Genomic DNA, 22240 nt, shown 5'->3' with positions numbered 1-22240 from the left:
TTTTTTTTTCCAGGCGATACATGTTAAATTCTGTGCCAGTGCCCAAATATTCAGCCAGAGCTCCAGGGATGGTGCTACATCAGTGCTAATAGGGACTATAGCCATGTCAGAAATCTGTGTAGCCCCAATTAAGCCCCTCCAGCATTTTATTTGCCGTTCTAAAATATATTTGTGAATTATTTTCCCTGCCCTCCTTTGTATTGGTCTGGATTTGAGAGAAAAAATCCTGGAGCCTTGCCTGCGGGACGATCCAGACCTGAATCAACTATTGTTGTGTTGCCTCAGCAAGGTCATTCTGTATGAAAACTGCCAAACAAATCATACGAGTTATTCGCTGTAGTGACTACAGATGGGACAAGCCCAAAACACAGCATAACAACAAATTAAGGATGTTTTAGGTGTACTGTACTTTAGGTTTTCTTGCTGTGTGAAAGTGGATGGCACACATTTATTTATTTTCATGTACTTATGTCATTATTTAATTTATATAGGATGTATTTTAATGTATCTACATTATTATAATTTATAATTATAATTTATTTTTGCAATTATTTCATGTATTTAATTTAAAGTTAATTAAGCTTTAATAGGAGTTATTACTCCTAAATTATTGGCTAGTTATTTTTACTTACTGAGTTAGTTTGATATTCTTTGTGATCTGGTAAAAAAAAAATACTTTATTGAGACAATAATTAATTTTCTTTTGGAGCACACAGACCGGCCAACGGGCTAATCATTATTTTTTTTTCCTTTTTTTATGAGCCAGAATATTTTATGATATATTTCTCCAGGCTCTTCGTCAAACGTTAACAGACGAGCGCGGTCGATCGCGCCAGTTATGCAATAGCTTGCTGCCTATCATCGATCATTTGGGAGGTGTAGTCATGCACTGTTGCTAAAATCGCCTCGGCGAGCGGGAGAGAACTACCTTTCCCAGTAGGGTTTGCGGCTGGCAGCAAGCCTCCCTTTTCTCCACCACTCACTACTTTGAACGGCGAGGAGTTGCCTGTACTTGAGGTTCATTAATAAAGAAACAACAGCGGGCTGTCATGGCGGAGGCTGCGGCTTGTCCTGCTTTCCGACTCGGGGGGTCGCGCTACGACCAGGTAAGCCGTCTTTATCTTTCTTATCTGATTGTGACATAAGGTTTGAACGTGAGGGAGGACGAGGGTGGCGGGGAGGGGGACTCGGGTTGGAAAACAGGCAGGTTCATCCTCTTCCTCGCCTTCGCTCGGGATGCTTCCCACTTATTCGCACTTTGCCTACTTGCACTTTTGGGCGCTCCTTTAAAAATGTGACAACTTTTTTTCCCCGTTAAAATACGCAATCGAACAGTTTATTAGACGTGTCAGATTTCTACCCTCCCCTCCCTTGTGCAGTTTGCACATTGAGCTATCTTGTGTCATGATCACATTTCTATTCAGGGGCAAACTCCCTTTTTTACGAATTTTATGCTCCTTATATAACGACCAAACTGTCATAAGATACCACTTAAGCTCTGTCAGGAAAGTAGTAATTGGCGTCAACAAAGTAAGGCGGTGCCTTGATTTACAAGTTTAATTTATCAACACGATCCCAAAACGCTCTCAAATCATCACTAGTCCAGCTCACCTGCAACTTTAAAAAGGATAATCAATGTAGAAAATGGATGGGTGCCTATTTGGTCACAAATTTAATTTGGCCCTAGGTGTGAAATCTTAATTGTCCCATGACTGGAAAAAGGCACCTGACTTTCCACCCCCATCCCACATCCTAGAATGATGAGCTGCTTCCCTCCATTGAATGAAGCCCATTACTCAATTTCCCATCCCTACAAACGAGCGATTAAACATTTGCATTGGTCAGCGTCATGAAAGTGACCTTCACATTTTAAAACCTTGCTTTTTTGCTGATTCAGCAGCAGCCTGTGGGAATTATTTACCTCCTGCCGCACTGAGCAAAGTCCAAAGAGGACACTTTTCTTTTCTGGTCTTATTCAATCACCACAACACAATTCAATTTGATTCCTATTTCTGTTGTGTGCAGAACATGTATTGGGATACTCATGGATTGATCAATTACAGTAACTGGTTGTTAAGAATGCTGCCGTATGCGTTGAATTGTTTAACCTTACAAAATAAATAAATAAATAATGAAATGCTTAAAAAAAGAAAACTTACTGCAACTACATCTTACGTTTATAAAACTAAAACTAACTATAATGACAGAGGAAAATTCCATTCGTTTTCATCTCTGTCAGTTAATATTATAGATAAGCTTTCAAGGTTCATTTTAAATAAATCATTTTAAATTAAACTCTGATCCCAGGTACTTTGGTGGCGAAAGATGGAAGACATGAGGAAATTGTGTTGCATCCATGCATATTTTGCTCAATATTGCACTAGCATTTTCCTTTGTACTTGAGTTGCGGGTAGACTGGAGAGTCACAGCTGAGCTGTGAACCTGAGTGTGTTGACTATGAGGTAGACTTACTCACTGCCAGAAATTGTATCGCATAGGTGAACATTTGAAAAGGTTTTGACATGGTCATGCTCAGGCAAGACCTCGCCTTTCTTCAAAACAATCTTTAAAAGTGTTTTTTCGTCATCAAGTTTTGGGAGATAAAAGCCACCATTTTACTTGTTTTTGTTTTGACTTTGCAAACAGTGATCAACTCTTCATTGCCACACTCAGTTTAAGTTTAGTGTCAAACTAAATATAAAATAAAGTGTTCACAAATACCAAACACATAATGGCCGTTGAATTAATGCATGAAATCTCAATGCGTAAACTGTGCATTTTTTTAAACATTTATTTTTGTTATTAGTGCTCTATTTTTATAAAGTACAATACTTTTACAGTTTACATTATTTTTATTAAAAACAAATCATTGGCATTTAGAGAGCCTTGCTGGACCCATGCCAAGACTTTCCAATTCTAATGTGGGTCATTAATCATAGAGATATGAAAAATACATGAAATATTTTGCATCAAAATGAATGGTTTCTTGCCTCACCACTCCACAAAGTTGAAAAGGGTTCTGCTGTTTTTGTGTAATCCTCTCACTAGCAAAGAAATTACATTCAAAAGCTAATATACTTTTTTTGTACACATCTATCAGGCACATTTTTTACGTTCTTACACGTCGCTGCAAAAAATGAGGCCAGTCCTTGAATCAGCGCTAAATCTCAGCGTACTTTGTGTGCGCAGTGTGTTGCGCTTCGTCTGTGCAAGCAGTGTTGTGTTGTCCCCAGAGAGCGAGAACTCATGCATAATTAAAGCCGGCTCCTTGCATGGAGTCTGCCTCCTCCTTCAGCAACACGGGAGGGCGAGACAGTGAAGGCATCACAGTGTGTGTTTTGTTTTTTTGCACTTGTCGAGGAGCCATGAAGGTCGTTGACAGTTATTTGCAGGAATTATCATTAAAATGTTGTAAAATAAGGTTGGTTCCGTCCTATTTGCAGTGATGGATATCTTCCATGGCGTCTGATTGAAGCTGCCTCGTTTTTTGTCCATCTGGTTTGCCAAACGGGCTCTTGGCATTATTATTGCGTCTGTTCAGACTGCTGGCACTCACGCTTTGCACTTGGCAAGAGCTGATGGGGGACAGTGAGGGCAACACACAAAAACGGCGGAAAAAAGAAGCTTGACCCGCAGCTTCCAGTGAAGGATACCCTCTGCATGCAAATTCTGGGTTTAGGAAGTGAAGTGTCTTTTTTTTTTTTTTTTTACAGAAATGTTTGGTTGAATTCCGAATTTCAACTTTCGATGAACTTTATCAAGTGTTGCTTTTGAGTAAATGTGAAATGTGTCTCTGTTCCAGGGTTCCTTTCTTGGCCGCCTGAGACATTTTGTGGACATCATTGACCCTAGCACTCTCTTTGTATCTGAGGTAAAGCTACTTTTATAAACCGCCACTGCAAAGGCCCGCAATTATATTTGTCTCAAACTTGAAAAAGCAACATGTTTGTATTTGCCTTTTGAAAATATATTGTAATAAAATCAAATCCATTTGTATTGCTCATCCTTATTCTGGAACTTACTACAGCTGACTTTGGGCGAAAAGCCAATCACAAGGCACATATAGACACTGAACCGATAATAAGCATATTTGCACCTGTGGACGATTTTGAGTCTTTAATAAACTTAGCAGCCATGTTTTTGGACGGCTCCTGACCCAAATGTCAGGGGGCAGGGAGAACTTTAGAGTTCCACCAAAGAAGGAAGGGAGCAGCCACGAATGTCAAAAAAAAAACAACTGCCATTACTGTCAGGTTCGCCAATTTGACATATAGGGTTCATAGCTGAAAGGAGAGATACGCAGCCCAAGTGGAGACAGAAAGGTTAACAAAGTTTATTTGGCAACTTCATCTCCCTTCTGTTCCTCGATGTTTTTCATACATTCCCTTTTATAACATCGAGGAATCAGATTACACTTCGAGAAATCAGATTACATTAACGGGTGGTACAGTTCGTCTTCTCAAAAGCTGGTTTGGTCCGGTTTATCATGAGCGTGCCGTCGTGGGTCGCAGCTGACTTTGACGTCAGCATCTCTTATCAGGACCTAGCACGATGTTGCTTGCTTCAGACTTTGAGGCCAACTTCTTTATCAGGACTCATCACGATGTTGTTTACTTCATCCTCATTTCTGAAGAAGTGCCACCGCCCTGCCACTTGCAGGCACCTCTCTGCAGTAGAGATGTCCTCCTGTACCTCCACTCTGACTGTAAACACTCAAGCATAGTCCACTACACTAATTTGCAACATGATATGTGCACCATGTATTGAAATAAAGTTGCGTCATGGCAAATGTATAATAACCTCTAAATATTATTCTAACAATTACCATTGAAGTCTTTTGTCACACTAAATCCAGAATATCTTCTATGTTGTGCATCAGACACAGTGAGGCGAAAAGCGACTCAATAATTCATTGCTGGTGCTCCAAAATAACGATGCCATTTCATTTCAGAAACAACTTAAAGAGAGCGTCAAACTCTTGGATGACTTTAAGCATGGAACACTTTCACCAGGAATCTCCAATCTTCAGGTGAGTCTTCTTACATGTGAACTTGACAGAAGATTCTATTTTTATTTAATAAAAGTCGAGATAATTATTCCTGATGAATTGACGATTCCTATCTGCTTCTATTCATCTGCCTTGTGAAGTTGTGGGAAGCCCAAAAGGTCAAACAGGTGAGTCCTAAGTGGTAAAGTCAGTCAAGCGTTATTAGGTCGATCACATGATGATGATATCATGCTGTCATGATGTCATCTCAGGCCATCATTCATCCCGACACAGGCGACAAGATCTTCATGCCGTTCCGAATGTCAGGTACGAGAAAATGAAGATCTTACCGGAAGTCGTCCATGTTGTTCTCCTTCTGTTTGCTCAGTGTTGTTTATATTTTTGGCCCGCGCAGGTTACGTACCGTTCGGAACGCCCATTGTAAGTCCCGTGTTGTTGTTTCTTTAATCACGTGCTTCGGCTAACCGCTGATGTCATTCTCATGCTCATTTTTTTGGGCCTGGGGAAGATGAACTTTGGACTTTGTTCCAAAATAAGCTTTGCTTCCTTGACTTTCATCTACTGTAGGTCATCGGCCTTCTTCTGCCCAATCAGACTATGGTGTCCACTATTATATGGCAGGTAAAAAAAACATCAACATTGCCATCATGTTTCATATTTCTCTGCCATTGGCTTTTTAGATGTCATCTTTATCTGTTGCTTCCTTTCTTCATCATTATTTTGTTCCTATTCTGCTATTGTTTTAAGATAAGCGATCAGGATAATCTGTTTAGAGACATCCAATAATAGTGCTGAGGGGGCGGTGAAATGGATTCATCCGAAATTCCTTCCAGAAATGTCATTTATCTAACTAGCAATCTACCTATCCATCTATAAACTAACATTGAGTCAATGTACTCCTTTCCTCCAGTGGCTGAATCAGAGTCACAATGCTTGCGTCAACTACGCCAACCGCAATGCCACAAAGGTAAACAGCACCACTTTAGATTTGTACTCATGACATCTGTGTAAAATAAATAAATAAATCACAGCGCTTTTTGTAATATTTCGCAGCCAACGCCAACGTCCAGATTCCTGCAAGGTTATTTTGGAGCTGTGACCGGTGCTGTCTCTATTGCAGTGAGTTTGCAGTGAGCATTAAAACCACCTTTCACACTATTTAATGATGACATGTACGGTAATCCGAAACCCCAACATGAATAGTGGGGAAAAAATGTTTTTGCCTATAGTTGCTACAAGTTGGTAACAAAGTATTTTTTTCTAGTACACATTGTTATGGCTTGAATGTGTGACATTCCTCCCATCAGTTGTTCAATTTAGGTGCTTGGCACCAAGTTGCCACCAGATTGCACCAAAGCAACATTTTTTACCTGAGACACGGCATATTCCTGAGCACGAAAACAGCAAAGAGGGAAATTTGTCAGTGACTAACCGAGGACAGTTTCCCAAAAATCATGAATGAATCTCGACCCGTGAATATGCGGTATTTCGCTGTAATCTAATTCACGTTAGAAATGTGTACACTGTTAAGTCTCATGTGTAGTATTTTGTGTGTTGTAGGTGGGTCTGAATGTGCTTATTCAGAAGGCCAATAAGCTGAATCCTGCCACCAGAATGATTATACAGAGATTTGTCCCATTTCCAGCAGTTGGTACGTTCTTGAAGGGCCACAATTAGCATCAGTCAATGTCTTTGGTGCCCTAAATTGAACACTTGGTTGGTTTGCTTTTTAGGCTGTATAATTTCATGTTATTTTTCAATCTTGATACTCAGCAAGTGCAAACATTTGCAACGTGGCCCTGATGAGACACAACGAGCTGTCAGAAGGCATCGACGTGCTCGACTCCAACGGGAAAGTGGTGGGCTCCTCCAAAATCGCAGCCTCGCATGTGAGTAGCACTTTCGAAGGTGGCCGATTGAATTAATTATTTGCAGCTCACGTCACTCGGCAGCAGCCATCTGCTCTCCCGACGGAGGGAATTACTGTAAATGTTCGTTTGAAGCGAAGCGTGTGCACAATGCTGTCGTTCCGCAGGCCATCGCAGAGACGGCGTTCACGCGTGTGGTCCTGCCCATGCCCATCTTTGTGCTGCCCCCCGTCATCATGTCATACCTCGAGAGGTTGGTACACATACACAGAGCACAACCTCCATTGAGGAACGATATTGGGTCACCTAAGTACAAAATGGAGCCTGCACCCCTTTATGTGAAGCAAAAGAATACTGCATAATTTATTCAGCCGAGAAGAAAAACAGACTATTTCATCAAACAAAAAAATATATACAATTTTAATGATAGAATGTTTATTATAAAAATGTATTTCAATGTATAAATTACAGGTAATAGTTCAGAGAATAAGTCATTATTAGTAAATATTGATCATATACAGTATTGAATAAGTACAAATAAAGTAATAGTACATTTTTAGTCCAAAATATATATTTTTTTAAAAAGTGGATTATAGTTAAATAGTCATAAAACTATCTAAAAAATTAATAAATAAATTAAATCTGTACAATTTTGAACAAGTTAATATGAATAAATAAAATGATGTACCGTTTGGAAAGAGTCGTAACAATTCTAATTATATCATAATACAAAATGGGAACAGTCATTATAATTTTGGAAGCATTCATAAAATGCTATTATGGTAAACAAAATATTTGAAAACAAAATGATGATTAAATAAATTTCTGTCAATTATTATTTAAACAAAATTATGGGGAAAGTATGTAAAGTTTAGATAGAAAACTTTTAAAATATGGTAAAACTATATATATAAAAATAATAATAATTTATATAGTAAAGAAAAAGTGAATATAATCCAGGCAATTTTAAAAAAGTCATACCATTCTTATATACAGTACAATTTTGTGTCTCAAAAAGTGTTTGTTTTTTTTAATGAGAGAAAATCGATGGTAATAAAAATACAAATACATTTCCATTCTTTATCATTTTGTGTAATCCTGCGAAGAAACACGCATATGGCCATGAAAATCACAAACTGTCCTTACCAACATGCCAGAACCTAACAAGGCGTGTTTGAACGGCATACTCAGTGGGAGCAGCAGCTGGAGGCCAACTAAGAAATGTTCAAACCTGAAAATCTGGAACAGCAGCAACTATGTATGACAGCTGTGCACAAAACCTGTATCAGAGTATCAGAGAATGCTTCTCGTCTTAAATACACGATAGTAAGTCGCCTCAATCTAATATATTGTGAATATATTGTATTGTTTCTTTATATAGATTATTATGTAGACTATTATGTTAAAAGACCCGTCTATTAAATGTATATGTAAAAACTGGTCAAATAGGCTGACCTTAGCCTCCAATTTAACGGGGGGCTGCAAATAACAAAACTTGGAGCACAACTCAAGGAGCAAACCGACTTCTTTCCAACAAAAAAAATATAGCTGGCCTCAGGCTGAGTCCTCGCTCGCATCTCCGAAACCATCACGGTTCAGCAAAACAGAAAAATAGCATGTTAGTTGAGCCATTCACATTGTATTTCAGAGAGAGAGAAGTCGTTGCCAACTTAAGATTGGTTGATAGTTTGTTAAAAATAAATAAATATATCAAACAAATAAATAATTGACCCATGTGCAGACTGACCATTAGTTACTATTTGTGAATTCATATGAAAATGATATGAATATGAAAAATAATATTTCAAAAAATAATATGGAAATGACCACATTTGGAGGATATTGTTATAACCATAAAGAACCATAAAACTTTTGAGTGAATTATTTTCTTATTTATTTAGTTTTTATTAGATGAACTCAATATAATGTCTTTTCATCTTAAAAAAGATGTCTGCCATGCAGGTAATATTTCCACTTGCAGCTATTTTATCAGTATATTTTAACTGTGTCAGCCGTTTTACGCACATGGTAGACCTTCATTTACTCAGATTGGGACAAGTTGCTGCTCTCATTATCCGTAGTATACAAGTATTACATTTTAGGTCAACCTCTATATTAAAACAAAACTTTAAAAAAATGCTTATAGCGACCACAAGATGGCAAAAATTAGGAAATCTTACACAGATTTGATCATACTTAAGTACTTGAATTCAATTAATGTATGGTTTTTCATGCAGCCCTGCAGTGAGCTTTGTTAATGAATAATAGACCAGGTTGAGTAATTGCACCTCGAGGTGATTTCGCACAAGAAGATGAAGCTCACAACTCTGCAGGTCCCCCCACCCCCTGCAGTTCCCAAAATAACTGCAGGCTTCTGAGAGATCTTTCTTTCTCTTTTTTTTTTTCTTTTTTTTTTTTTAAATAAATGTCTGCTTGTACATTGCAGGCTGCCCTTCCTGCAGAGGAACCGCAGACTGATGCTGCCCATCCACAGCATTGTGTGCCTGCTTACATTTGGCCTGTCGCTCCCCGTGGCCATCAGCCTCTTCCCGCAGGTGTCACAGGTACATTATGAGCGCATTAATAATTCAAGGTCGCCGTGCTTCCACTTCCAAATCAAACCTACCACGCCTGTCAAGTGCCCTCACAGCCAGGATGATTCTCATTTTTTCCAATTAGAATCTCACCTTCAAGCCTCTCTATCTTTCAGTTTTTTTTCCTACCTCTTCACAGATTGAGGTGTCTCGCCTGGAGCCGGAGATTGCCATGGCAACAGATTGCAAAGTGGTGACCTACAACAAGGGTTTATGATGGACGACATGACCGAGAGGAAATGAGAGGAATGATGACATAGAATCTTATCACAGCTTTGTATGTATAGAAATCTGATCATATGAAGTGCATTTGAATGAAATCATATGGTTTGTTGTAAATAGGCCACGAAAAAAAAAAAAAAAAACTGTCCTGAAGGCACATTAATAGTTGAAACATGCAATAACAGTATTTGCCACTAGAGCGCATCAAAAATTTGCACTGCTAAAGATCTTTTCAATTGTTTTTCATAAAACTATAAACATTAACGATAGGATATGTGTATATTTGTTTTAGATTTATTATATTTTAAAAATATGTATGAATAGAATCTATGAAATAATTATAAATTATTTATACAGTTTTGCGTATAGGGTATTTGTAATATAATTTTATAGAATTGCCATGTACTGTATGTCCCAGCAAAGCTGTCGTCATCGTATGAACTGGCTCGAAAACAACTACGGATCTTTAACCTTTTGAGTCGACTGATAATGATCCCCCAAGCAATATTTTCAGAATGAAGAACATGACATTCAGCACAATTGCTGCTACAATACTACATTTTAGTTTTAGAAAGCAGCACATGTAGAATTAATCATCTTACCATTAATGTATTCTATCAGCTGCTGTACAAAATGGTGCATATTTTCACGTTTGTAATTTAAAATTTGTATTTGGTTGCATCCCTAGATGACCACAAATGTGTCTAATAACATGTACTCCTCCACAATCGTTAATTTATTTCCATGATTTTGCTCAGTTGTCTGTCACTGGAGGTATGTTGTCATCTTTACAATATGAATTAATCTTTTTATTTGTACAGTTTTTTTGGGTGATATTGCAGGGTAATATTCCTCTCTTAACTGTGATAAGCACTAATAATAATATTTTAGTGCAATGGCATTCTGCTTGACTATTTTTCTAATTTGTGAAAAAATGTGTATAATTTCAAATTGCCTAAATACATTTGACACGCGCCAAATTTTACCACCAATAATGTGAAGCAAACTGTCATTTATTGTATTGTACAGTATGCATTCATAATAACTTATTTTGCACACATTTTTTTTGACCAATTTTATAACACTAAATAAAAAGAGATGGTTGTTTTTAAACTTTTTGATAATTTACACTAAAGCTCACTGGGTGCAAAGTGCATGATTTAAAATACTAAATAAATATACTTAATATATTCCTGTGAATAATGTCATTATTTTATTATAAACCAAACCCAAACCAGTCCTTGTGTTGTCTGTAATGGTGGTTCTGAAAGTGTGGAACAAGTACCGAAGCGTGTTAATTAGATCATTAATTGATTTTCCTATATTTAAACACAGTGTTGATGTTCAAACTGTACATTTGTCAGTGGCTTACATTACTTGTTAGGAATAAAATCGTCTTTTTGATGCATGCCATGCCTACACTACTGCTTTGGATGTGGGTAATGATAGTGATGCTTATAAGTAAACAAGTATTAATATTACTATTTTTATGTACTTGGTGCAAAACGTTAGAGAACCAATAGCCTTTAACTTTGTTTTTGTATTATGTAATGATTTATTTTCTTCTCAATTAAACGTATGACCGACATGAAACTTAGTGATTGGCCAGCTTCGTTAGTTTACCTGTCTTTGAGAATTTTGTAGGTTATTATTAGTTGCAGAAGTATAACAGTATGTGCAACATTATTTTGTTTTATGTATTCGTATCGTTATGATTAGTTTATGTATTATTGATATCAATTTTACAGCTATTGCTATAGTGTTAGATAAGTAATTCTTATTGCTATTATTTTGAATGCCATGTTCATTTGTATTATAACAATTATTGTCATTCCCACCAATGCAATTTTTGTAGTTGTTATTACACAATTGTTATAATTAGAATTTATTGGTGTACGTTGGTGTTGGTATGAGAGTAACCATTTGTCTTATTATTGTCATTAGTGTTATTATGCGCATAATCGCGACAGTTTACATAGTAGTCTTTAGGGGGCGCCCCTCTTCCAAAATGTAGAGTTTAGGCACGCGCACATGTACGTGGTATGCGGGAGGTTAAAGTTCGTTGCCAAGATGGCGGCCCCCGTGGATGACATGTTTTCCTTCTGCTTGGATCCTGGCAAAGTTGCCGGCGGTGTGGAAGTCCGATTTATTGACAACGTCAAGGTTGGTCTGTCGACTCTATTAAGCTTTTCGGGCTTTTTATGGCGGAATGTGTAGGTTTAAGTGGGCTTTATATGCCGCGTTTCATCCGAGAGAGAGCAGAAAGTAGAGCGTCCACCCGCTGCTGCACATGTATTTTACGTGTTCGCCTTCCTAACTCGCTTAAGAAGTACTATACGACATCCATTCGGTTTGTATATACGTGCCTAAAAATGGCAAATAAGATTTGTGAGTGCTATTCATATTATTGAGTGTTTTTCCATTTCTGCCGGAACATAAATATGAGAAATCTCGATTGGCATTCAGCAGGCAACACTGGTAAACAATATCTTACCAATTATTTTTTATCAGAGATTCTTTGCTTTTTTTTTCATTTCTGCCATCGTTTTTCCTAACACATCAGATTTTCATAATCACAATTATACGCACAATACTAGTAATACATGTATTTATGGATTAGGTTCTGCAACTGGGAGATTCTTTTTTTTCTGAGACGTCATACGTATAAAATCAATTTCAACGCATTGTATAGTAAATATTCCGCAAATTGTTACAGGTCAATTAGAAAGACAAAAAAATTAAATATCTCAAAAACCTGATGTGCTAGAAAAAAGAAAACATTTTTGGAAATTAGCATAAAAATACATTTAGAGATGCAAAAAGCCATCTTTTAAATTTGATATGAGCATGAGAAATAATCTTTGTTTTTGTTTTGCCTTTTTTTACAATAAAAAGAGTGACCCCAGAGTATAATATAGTATATAGTACAAGCTTTTTATTTTTTCTTTATATATTATATGCTGATTGGCTCTACGATGATTAAAGAAGCACAATGGTGTCCATTTCTAATCTAATTTGCCAAATATGGTTCGTTTTCTTATGAAGCGAGGAAACCTAAACCCTTGAGAGCGACAGGCAAACACTCATAATTAATTAAATTGTCTGATATTAGCTCTTTTAAAATTGACCATTTTTTTATTTAAAGGGGAAAGGTCTGTTTGCCAAGAGACGAATCAAGAAGGGAGAGGTCATTTTCATTGAGCGCCCGCTTGTCTGTGCCCAGTTCCTGTGGAATGCTTTGTATAAATATAAAGGTGAGACTCAATCTGCGTGGGATTGAATGACTTAATGTCTCATTATTGACATTTGAATTGTGTTTTTAACAGCATGCGATTACTGTTTGCGAGCTCTGGAGACAGCGCAGGAGAATGCTCGGAGACTTGCAGGCAATCCAGCCCTCATCCTTCCTTATCCAGAACTCTGTCCTGTACGACCACAACTCCACCAAGTCTGCCCTCAGTGTCAGGTAGGTCTGCGGAGGAAGTCACCGTAGTGAAGCTTCTACTTTCAAGTCAGGACGTTTTGGAATTTGAGTCATATTTTCTGGAAACGAATGCAGTTAATTTACGGAAAACATTTATGCTTACATAATTCCGTTTCATTCTTCGTCAAAGGCTTAACTGTTAACTATTTTACTGTTGTTTTATTGGTTTATGAATTCTGTTTTTGTTCCATTGCTGTTGTCTTAAACAGTCCAAGGTCCTGTCCAAAGGCAGTATGAATTAGAAATAACATTTATTACAGTACTCTTTACTTTTTTTTAAGGTCCCGTGCCCTTACTTGTAAATAAGTCTACCTCATTCACTGGTGCCCACTGCCCACTCCTCACGACATAGTCATTGAAATGGTTAGTCGACGGCACGCTGCGCCCTTCAGTGCCGTTTGAAAAGGCCTTGCGGCTCTTCATCTCACTTCAGCGCAATGATGCCAGCATGGTCGCCCCAAAGCAATACTGTTATTGTGTTTTCTTCCAGTGAGCAAAGGAAGAAAGATTCCAGAAAAAAACGTGGGATGTGTTAATGCCAAACTGAAAATACTATATGTGAGGTTTGATGGTATTACATAAGTAAATGTTTTTATATAACAGATTTCTGGTGGCAATTGGCCTCTTAAAATATGTTTGTATGCATCTTATCAATCGGTATAATACTAACCCCCACCACCGCCACCTGCAGGTGATGTACTGCAGCGCAGAGTGTCGCCAAGCTGCGGCGGATCAGTACCACCGAGAACTATGTCTTGGGCCATCCCATGAAGATCCAGGCCACCCCGTCAACAAGCTGAAAGATGCCTGGAGGTGATTGGGATGATTCCTTGTTGGTCTTTGAGGCCTCCTTGTGGATTCAATTGTAAACCTGTTCTCCACAGGAGCATGCACTATCCTCCAGAGACTTCCAGCATCATGCTCCTGGCCAGAATGGTCGCCACTGTTAAGCAGGTGAGATGAATTGTGACAGGTGTTGTTTTTTGTTTTTTTTTTCAGAGGTGTTGGAATGTCACCGTTTCTTGCTTCCACAACAAAATCCCAGAACTCTGTCACACAGAGGTCATGCAACATTACAGCATGAAATCTCTGATAGAAGAGATAGCATTTACAGTCGCTGCCGTTTTCTACATAACCTATATGAAGGCATTCCACAGTCAGAAAATTAAATGACATCGCCACTAGAGTCATGAATGATGTATAAATTAGCATTAATTAAAACTACACTGCAGGTTGTAGCTTCCTGCTCTTACCTTTCACACTGGCTGCGATATTGCATCCACAGGCACAAAATTAGTTAGTCCGTGTGAAAGAGGCTATGATGATTCATGACCGTGCACACCTGCTCAGGCTCCTTCGCTGCCACAGTGGTGACATTTGACGTCCCTCGAACCAGCCTCTGTTGTCGGGGAATCAAGCCATTGCACCATATTGTCTTTTGGGGCTCAGCCACAGATACGTGAATGTGTGGAAACATTTGATAATTTACTTCCAAGATCATAAGTAAATATTCTGTTATTTTTATAAACCCCTTCAATAAAATGGAATACGTGTGCTACAACTTAAAGCTCAGATGACTGATGAAAAAAGGGTGAGACTCATTTTGTAAATTGCTACGCTCTGCTAACAAAAATGTGCTTTTAACTTGTGGTCCAGGCCAAAGACAAAGCACTCCCGCAGAAGCTCTTCTCGTACTTCTGCAGCCGCACAGCCAATGAGGAAGATGAACTGGCCCATAAGCTCCTGGGGGAGAAGTTCAAGGTAAATAGTCCTTGGCTGGAGGAAAAGGAAACTGAGGAAATTTCCTACATCTAGCAACTAACCTGTATCTACCAATATCTAGTAATCTAATGCTGATGTTTCTTAGGGTCAGCTGGCGGTGCTACAGAATCTTTTCAAAGAGGCGCTGTATGATGATCAGCTCAGTCGGGTAAATGCAAATATTTACACTTGAATCTCATCATAAAGATTAGAGGGCTGCAAGCTCTGGATGTAATATGATTTCTGACACCCTATAATTTGTAACGGTACCCCCACATATAGGTGCTTGCAAAAGAAAATACAACATGAATAAACACCAACTGACCTTGTACCGATGCCTTGTCCGTTAGTTCCGACAAGAGCGAATAGCGAGCGAAAGCCTTCGGGAACAAACCACTGATGAGATCAATTTTGATTTGTACTGACTCTTTAAAAAAAACATTTTTTTGTCTTTTTTATTTTTTGCTTTGACATGTAAATGGAAAATTTGAGATAAAATGAGAATTGCCATTTTCGGGCTAACAAAACTAGCATTGATATTGTGGTGGTTATAATATGAACCTTTCAACAGATTTTTTTAACTAAAAATTGGTCATGTAAAATTTGAACACAAATGATGGAAACCAATGCAGGCAGACAATATAATAATACTCAGGCATATATTCTTTATCCTCTCTAAAAAAAAAAAAAAAGATTAATACTGTATTAATGTAGCTTGTGATGGTCTGTTTCATTCATCAAATCTACATGTTGTATGTTTCCCCATGAACAGCAGACACAACTCACAATTCAAATTATATCATTATGAAGCATTTTAATTCTTAACATGGATTTGAATATTGATTTTTTTTGGGGGGGAGTATGTTTTGTTTTTTATTCTTTTTTTTTCATATGCTGGATTTTTCTTTTATATATATATATATATATGTATATATATATATATATTTTCTCTTTTATTATGTTGACATTGTATGGCAAAGAAAACATGCTTTTAGCCTTGTTCGAATATCAGCTGATGGAAATGTTGACTTTCCAGTTCTTTGGAATGCAGCATCTTGTATAATAATGTGCAGTTGGACACCACTGCACACGACAAGCCGTAACAATAATAGAAATAATAATATTTTTAAATGAATAGACACCCGTATTGTGATCTTTTTCTGCAAATTTTGTATTACGTTTGCCAAATGATATGGCCAGTGAGTGTACTACGATTAGTAAAGCTCAATAAATGCATGACCGTAGTGTTGTTTGTGTTCCAGTGGTTTGTTCCCGAAGGCTTTCGCTCGCTATTCGCTCTTGTCGGAACTAACGGACAAGGCATCGGTACAAGGTCAGTTGGTGTTTATTCATGTTGTATTTTCCTTTTGCAAGCACCTCTCACTTGGTCCTTGACACGATGTGTTTATCCTCTTTGTACCATCAGCTCTTTGAGTCAGTGGGTTCACGCCTGCGATGCACTCGAGCTTCCCGCCCAGCAGAGAGCGCAGTTGGACTCTTTCATCGACCAGCTGTACAAAGACATTGAAAGAGGTGACTCACACGCTTCGGCTGGATGTATTTGTACGATTCAGTTGACACAATTCCTATTTTTTTCTGAAGAGAGAGATGAGTCATGGCAGCGTCAAAGCACAGGTCAAAGATACCTCGTCAATGCACCAAATGCTCAACCCACGTCGAATCAAACCACACAAATATACTCATTAAATAAAAACACTCGTCGTATATTTGGACTATAAACCATTACATATGCTACTTAAGAGCTGTGTGCAGCCTTTAATAAGCGACGTAATTGCCGCTGGGAACAGGGAACAGACAACCAATGACTAAGTTGCACTCTTTTAAATCAACCTGGAATCCAAGCCAACTAAAGGCTAAGTAACGGACGGTTGCAGCTGTGTGGCTCACGTGCTTAGTTTTCGTTTCCTAAACTGCTGGTTTGGTTCTGAGCCAAGTGGATTCAAGTTAATGCTGGAGAAAAACGGTTTCAAAGCTTGTTTGGTATAACGAGAAACAAAGAAAAGCTGTGAAGGAAAAAGGAAAAGCATGTTATTGTAATTGTTTTAAGTGAAGGGGAAATGGGGTGGCATTTCAAATTTGAGAATTGAAATTGTTTTTAAAAGAAATGAGGTTATTGCCACACGGCCCCAATAGACAATAAAGGCGGAACCACAGTGGAAATCCCAACATTAGTCTGTTTGGACTCAAAGATTGATTCTGCTTGTTCTCTCTCTTGCGTGCTTTGTAGAAACAGGAGACTTTCTAAACAGTGAAGGCTCAGGACTCTTTCTACTCCAAAGCTCATGTAAGTTAACATGATTTTCATCTTTTTTAATGCAAGCACAAAAGCACGTCATTTTATTTAATTTTTTTTTTTTTGCCTCATCAGGTAATCACAGTTGCATACCCAATGCTGAGGCTTCCTTCCCCGACAACAACTTCCTGCTTCACCTCAGTGCCCTCAGCGACATCGAACCAGGCCAGGTCAGCTGACTTATGGGGCGGCGGTCAAGGGTCAGGGGTCATGCACGCAGCGCTAGAAGGCAGGCACTTCGTCAAACTATTGTAGCCAAGTCTCCACTCATGACTTGCAATTTGTTTGGACTGTTTAGGAAATGCTGTCTGTACAGTTTTGCAATATGATTTATAGTCAGTCATTAAATATAATTTTTCCATGTAATTTAATTCTTTCAATTAATTTTTATTCCTCCAGTAAATGTTAACTTTTCTTTTTCTTTAGTCTTGTTTCTTGATGATTCTTTTCCTGGAATTATCTGATTTCAGTCAACATTCAACAAGTATGGTTTAATTCTAGTTTTATATGTTTTTCCTAAAAATAAATACACAAATAAATAAATGAATGAATCTAAATCTCATCTAAACGTTGGTGGATGAGAACTATTCTGTTAATATTTTTATTTGGTAAATATGGTTTTGTTTTCTCTTAAAAAAAATAAGGGGGGTGACTTTTGTTCCTATATTATGTTGTATTATTAATAGCCTTTATTATTTATTAACCTTTTCTTGAAAAAAAAGACAATTTTCTACAATTTTTACTCTTATAGAAGTGCCCTATTGTCATACTACATACTTTTTTATTAAAAACAAAAATGAACTATTAACCCCCCCCAAAACTGACTTAGTCGTAACATTTGTATGAAGGTTTCTAATGCATTTATGATCATTTATCCACACCTAAAAACTGTTGCTGTGGAATGTTTGTTCTTCAATAGTTGTTATTTTTTTGGTCATTTCCAGGAGATCTGCATCAGTTACTTGGACTGTTGTCAACGGGACAGAAGCCGTCACAGCAGACACAAAATTCTGAGGTGGGCGGTGCCGAATCGCTCTTTCCCTCTCATCTTGAATCTGTTGAACGCGCCAATAAGCCACATGGATCGATGCGAAGCCTGCCGGCCAATAATGGGCCGTCTCCTGGCAGACGTGTCCCGGCTTCAGCGGTTGCATCGAGCTTAGCTTTTAGTTTATTGATCTACGTGATGCCACTTCCTCCGTCTTTGAATTGCATCAACATGCTTAGGTGGAACTTTTGGAGAGAATCCACCCTTTCATTTTGATTTTTTTTATTTTGCTTTTGTGCTAATTCTCTACTTTTACAAGTTATTGCTATCAAGTGCATCCAGAAAGTATTCATAATGTTTTACTTAGTCCACATTTTAAATTTGTCATTCCTCCGAATTCTTTCATACCATACTGAATACTGTCAACGTGAATAAAAGACATTTTTAGTTTAAGTCTGGGCTCTGACACGGCCACTCAGGGACATAAACACCTTGCCTTCATTCCTTTCATATCTCAGCTGTAAGTGGAGGGTTGTTCTGAAGATGAACCCACTCTGAAGTCGAGAGCGCCCTGAAGCACCTTTTTATTCAAGATGTCTGTGTGGCGTTTGTCAAGAATGTTTCACCAAAAATACATTTAAATTACAAACTACAAGAAATTTTCCCAGGGGTCTAACTCCTTTGACACCCTTCTGTGCCACACCTTAATGCACCCCCCACATGGATTCTTGTGGGACACTTCACAATCTTGCTGATGTCCACGTCTTCATAACGGGTCCACTTGATGACGCCCTTGAGCTTGTGAAAGAGGGAGAGAAAAAAAAAAAACACTCAATCTATGCATTCACGGCAAAATAGTTGAAAGGGATTTTGTTTCTCACAGTCAGAGTCCTTCAGGTGCAGAGTCCTGGTGGTTCATTTTAAGAAAATTTAGCTTTTCAGTAAAAGTTACAATTCTTCTGGTTGCAGAAAGTTTGTGTCTGTTTGAGGTAAGGTTCTGTGTTGTAGAGATTCTCAGCATGGAGGCGACGCCTATGTTTTGTTCATTTTCATCACAGAAGAGCTGCTCACTCAAATTTGTGCAACCCAAAATGAACCACATTTGAGCCACATGTAATCGGAGCTACAGAATGATTGCAGGTAGCTTATTGCTCGGTTCGGCTGCCGTTACGCTGAATTCTGGGATTTGCAGTTTGTGTGTCATCAGTGCTTTACATCAGATCGTTAGAAAATATGCTGAGGCATGTTGGGAAAATGGAGAAGTAGCATGTTCCTGTTTGAATATTATCATGCATCTTTAATTAGTTGTTTTGTACAGGATATTTAATTGTGTTGTTTCTTGTCACGTACAGTTACATTCTGACTACTTTTGGTGGTGATGAATCTGGTACCCTGCGTGTTAGTGTCATTAATGACACTTTGGTCTCATGAGGTGCTCAGAGTCACACCTGCATTTCTGCTGAATATAAATGAGTTGTCGCTGAGAAGAGCAAAGATCCTGCTGATTAAGGTCTCTTTTTACTTTGGCGGCCCAGTTCCGCGCTTTTTATCAAATGGTCATCTGACATCTGTGGAACAACTGATGTGTGTTTTCCACAGTATTAAAGAACACACCTATTAATAGTCAGGTAAAAATTAGGGATGCACCAATACCAGTAGTATCAGTGACTATGCGATACACCTACACCAGGGAGAGACAAATGATGGCCCGTGGGCCGCATGCATACTCTGAGTAAATTGTGGCCACCTCCAGCATTTCAGTTGCCCCTCCCTGTTTGGCAGTTATCGTAAAAATGCACCGATACTACACACAGATACCATTATCTAAGGGTTAAATTTACGTGTGCACATCCTGGGCTAAAAATAAAGTGGTGCTGTCCTATTAGCTGTACTTTGATTCTGTGGCTGGAATTGATTACCGTATTTTCCGGACTACAAGCCGCTACTTTTTTCCTAGATTTTGAACCATGCGGCCAATGCAACGGTGCGTCTTTTCTGTGGATTTTTCTTTCACTTGTAGGCGCGCTCTATAGTTCAGGATACATGCTAAATAAATGTCAATTTATTTATTTATTCATTTTTTTCTCTTGGGTCTGTTCTTTTTTTAATTAGCAAAGTGGTTGCCGTGTTAAAAGGCACTGTTTTAACAATCTGCTTATGTACCTTTATGTGCATTCACAGTTAAAAAATCGTTCTGTACATGCAGTAAACAACTATTTTTTTTTTCCAACAAAAACTGCGGCTTATTATCTGGTGCTGTTTGTATATCATTTTTTTTTTTTTTGTTTTTTCCCCCGAACGATTTGCTGCGGCTTATATACAGGCGCTCCTTATAGTCTGGAAAACACGATGATGGCATTTCTGTTCAACTGGGAAAAATGACCGTGTTTCAATTCACTAGACGAGTCCCAAAACAGATTAAATTCATAAACCGGCGTTCCACTGTACATAGATTTGATAAAATGATAACACGTGAAACAAACTTCTTACTGTCAGTATAAGGATAATAGTCAAAGCTCAACGTGCATTTTTCAAAAGCATTAAGCATCTGCAATCATTGAATACCTGGTAGCAAGTTGTGTTTTTGCCTTCAGGGAGAACTACATGTTCGTCTGCTCGTGTGTCAAGTGCCTCTCCCAGATGGACGAGCCGGACATGACGTCGGAGGAGGAGGAGGATGATGATGAAGAAGCCGAGGCTGAAGGTGAAACAGAAGGCGACGACATGGAAGATGAGATGACGGACGTGTGATTTTTAAAAAAATGGGAAAGACCACATTGTCGTCAGCCTTTTGACATGCAACCTCATCTGTCTTCACGCATGACGCGCACAACAATAAACAACTCTTCACAGTCGCTGTGGCCAAACTTTACACCCCCCCGCCTCCTTGTGGAATGCGTCATGGGCCCATTGTTTTTACGTGAATCTCCAAATAACACATTTCAGTTCACAAACATTCGCTGCCATTCGTTGCTCGGTGGAAAAAAATCGACTCATTAATTTGAGCACTTTGACGTCAAATCATCAGTATGTATAATTGCTGTATGTCAAAACAATGCTACAATGGAGTACGCGAGAACGCTAGAAAGAAAACAAAATACTATGGCAATACGTTTACACACACTAGAATGTTCAAAAGTTTGTTTGTAAGACTTTACACAGTGTGTGCAAGTTTGTAAGAATAAACTTGAGGGGAAAATGTTACAAGAATACTGTTGTATGGAAAAAATGCATCTTCTGAGAAATGTTTTATTTTTATAGGGGGAGAAAACTTTCTTAAAAGAAAAAATGTGATGTGGGAGTTTTTTGTTTAGTCTTTTAAATATCACTGTAAAATCACACTATTACAAAATATTACGACTTTAAAACAATATTTATTTTTATGCAATTGCATTTTCTTTTTTAAAAAAGTATTGATTTTTATCACACTCTTACAGCTTTTTTTCTTGAAAGACAAAAGACTTAAATGAAATGTCACTTAAATTTGTAGTTTATGCTTATATTACTTTATAAACTTTTTAAAATTCATCACTTGTAACTGCAATCCTGCCACAAAAAAATATTAGTCTTAAGAAATATTAATCAAACGAAATTGTCTTTAGCAATGTTTTTTTTCTGGACAAATTTGAGGATTGTTTGTTTTTGTTTCTCAGTGTTGCCATATAACTCCTACGTATCGCTGAGCCTCTTTTGATGCGTAGCCAAGGAAACGGCTTATGACAGCGTGAGTCATTGTCGTAAGCTTTTGTGTATTTCAAGTGTACACTTGATCTGGAGTGTCATCCAGCGAGCTTCCACTATGGTGCTCACATTCAGTGTTACTTGGTGTACATCCTGATGAAATATACATATCAAATGCAGTGAAAATTCGAACCACTATTATTTTCATTATTATATCCTTGTAATTAGGTTTTTTGATATTGTTCACTGGATGGGATGTACATTGTCAATGCGCACATTATTCTTGTGTTATAACAACTTTTTCGTCCATCCTCATTTCT

General features: G+C 38.0%; 2 protein-coding genes across 3 annotated transcripts; both read left to right on the top strand.

The window, feature by feature from the left end:
- The first annotated feature begins 870 nt into the window (after positions 1-870).
- Positions 871-10561, top strand: sfxn5b (sideroflexin 5b). The gene is made up of 14 exons (XM_088294897.1): positions 871-1106; positions 3803-3871; positions 4952-5029; positions 5149-5175; positions 5260-5314; positions 5403-5428; positions 5576-5629; positions 5919-5975; positions 6062-6127; positions 6569-6659; positions 6782-6897; positions 7044-7129; positions 9323-9440; positions 9610-10561. The coding sequence occupies exons 1-14, from the start codon at positions 1050-1052 to the stop codon at positions 9685-9687; spliced, it is 978 nt and encodes a 325-aa protein (XP_088151023.1). The 5' UTR covers positions 871-1049; the 3' UTR covers positions 9688-10561.
- A 1152-nt stretch (positions 10562-11713) lies between these two features.
- On the top strand, positions 11714-21094 carry smyd5 (SMYD family member 5). 2 transcript variants are annotated; one of them, XM_088295184.1, is made up of 13 exons: positions 11714-11855; positions 12838-12946; positions 13019-13158; positions 13868-13989; positions 14061-14130; positions 14833-14937; positions 15044-15106; positions 16200-16270; positions 16364-16470; positions 17186-17242; positions 17327-17421; positions 18196-18266; positions 20834-21094. In XM_088295184.1, exons 1-13 carry the CDS (start codon positions 11724-11726, stop codon positions 20988-20990), a joined length of 1299 nt encoding a protein of 432 aa, XP_088151310.1. In that variant the 5' UTR covers positions 11714-11723; the 3' UTR covers positions 20991-21094. The 2 variants fall into 2 exon arrangements, 1 of the variants encoding a protein (XP_088151310.1); XR_015843001.1 differs by lacking the exon at positions 20834-21094 and having other exon boundaries at positions 17327-17480; positions 18196-18259.
- Positions 21095-22240: the final 1146 nt, after the last annotated feature.

This window comes from Idiotropiscis lumnitzeri, chromosome 4 (assembly GCF_059441095.1).
Source record: "Idiotropiscis lumnitzeri isolate Australia: NSW breed Sydney's pygmy pipehorse chromosome 4, RoL_Ilum_1.0, whole genome shotgun sequence".
In the NCBI taxonomy this organism is placed as follows: Eukaryota; Metazoa; Chordata; class Actinopteri; order Syngnathiformes; family Syngnathidae; genus Idiotropiscis; species Idiotropiscis lumnitzeri.
Note: the sequence above shows the minus strand (reverse complement) of the source record. Positions and strands in the feature narration are given on the sequence as shown.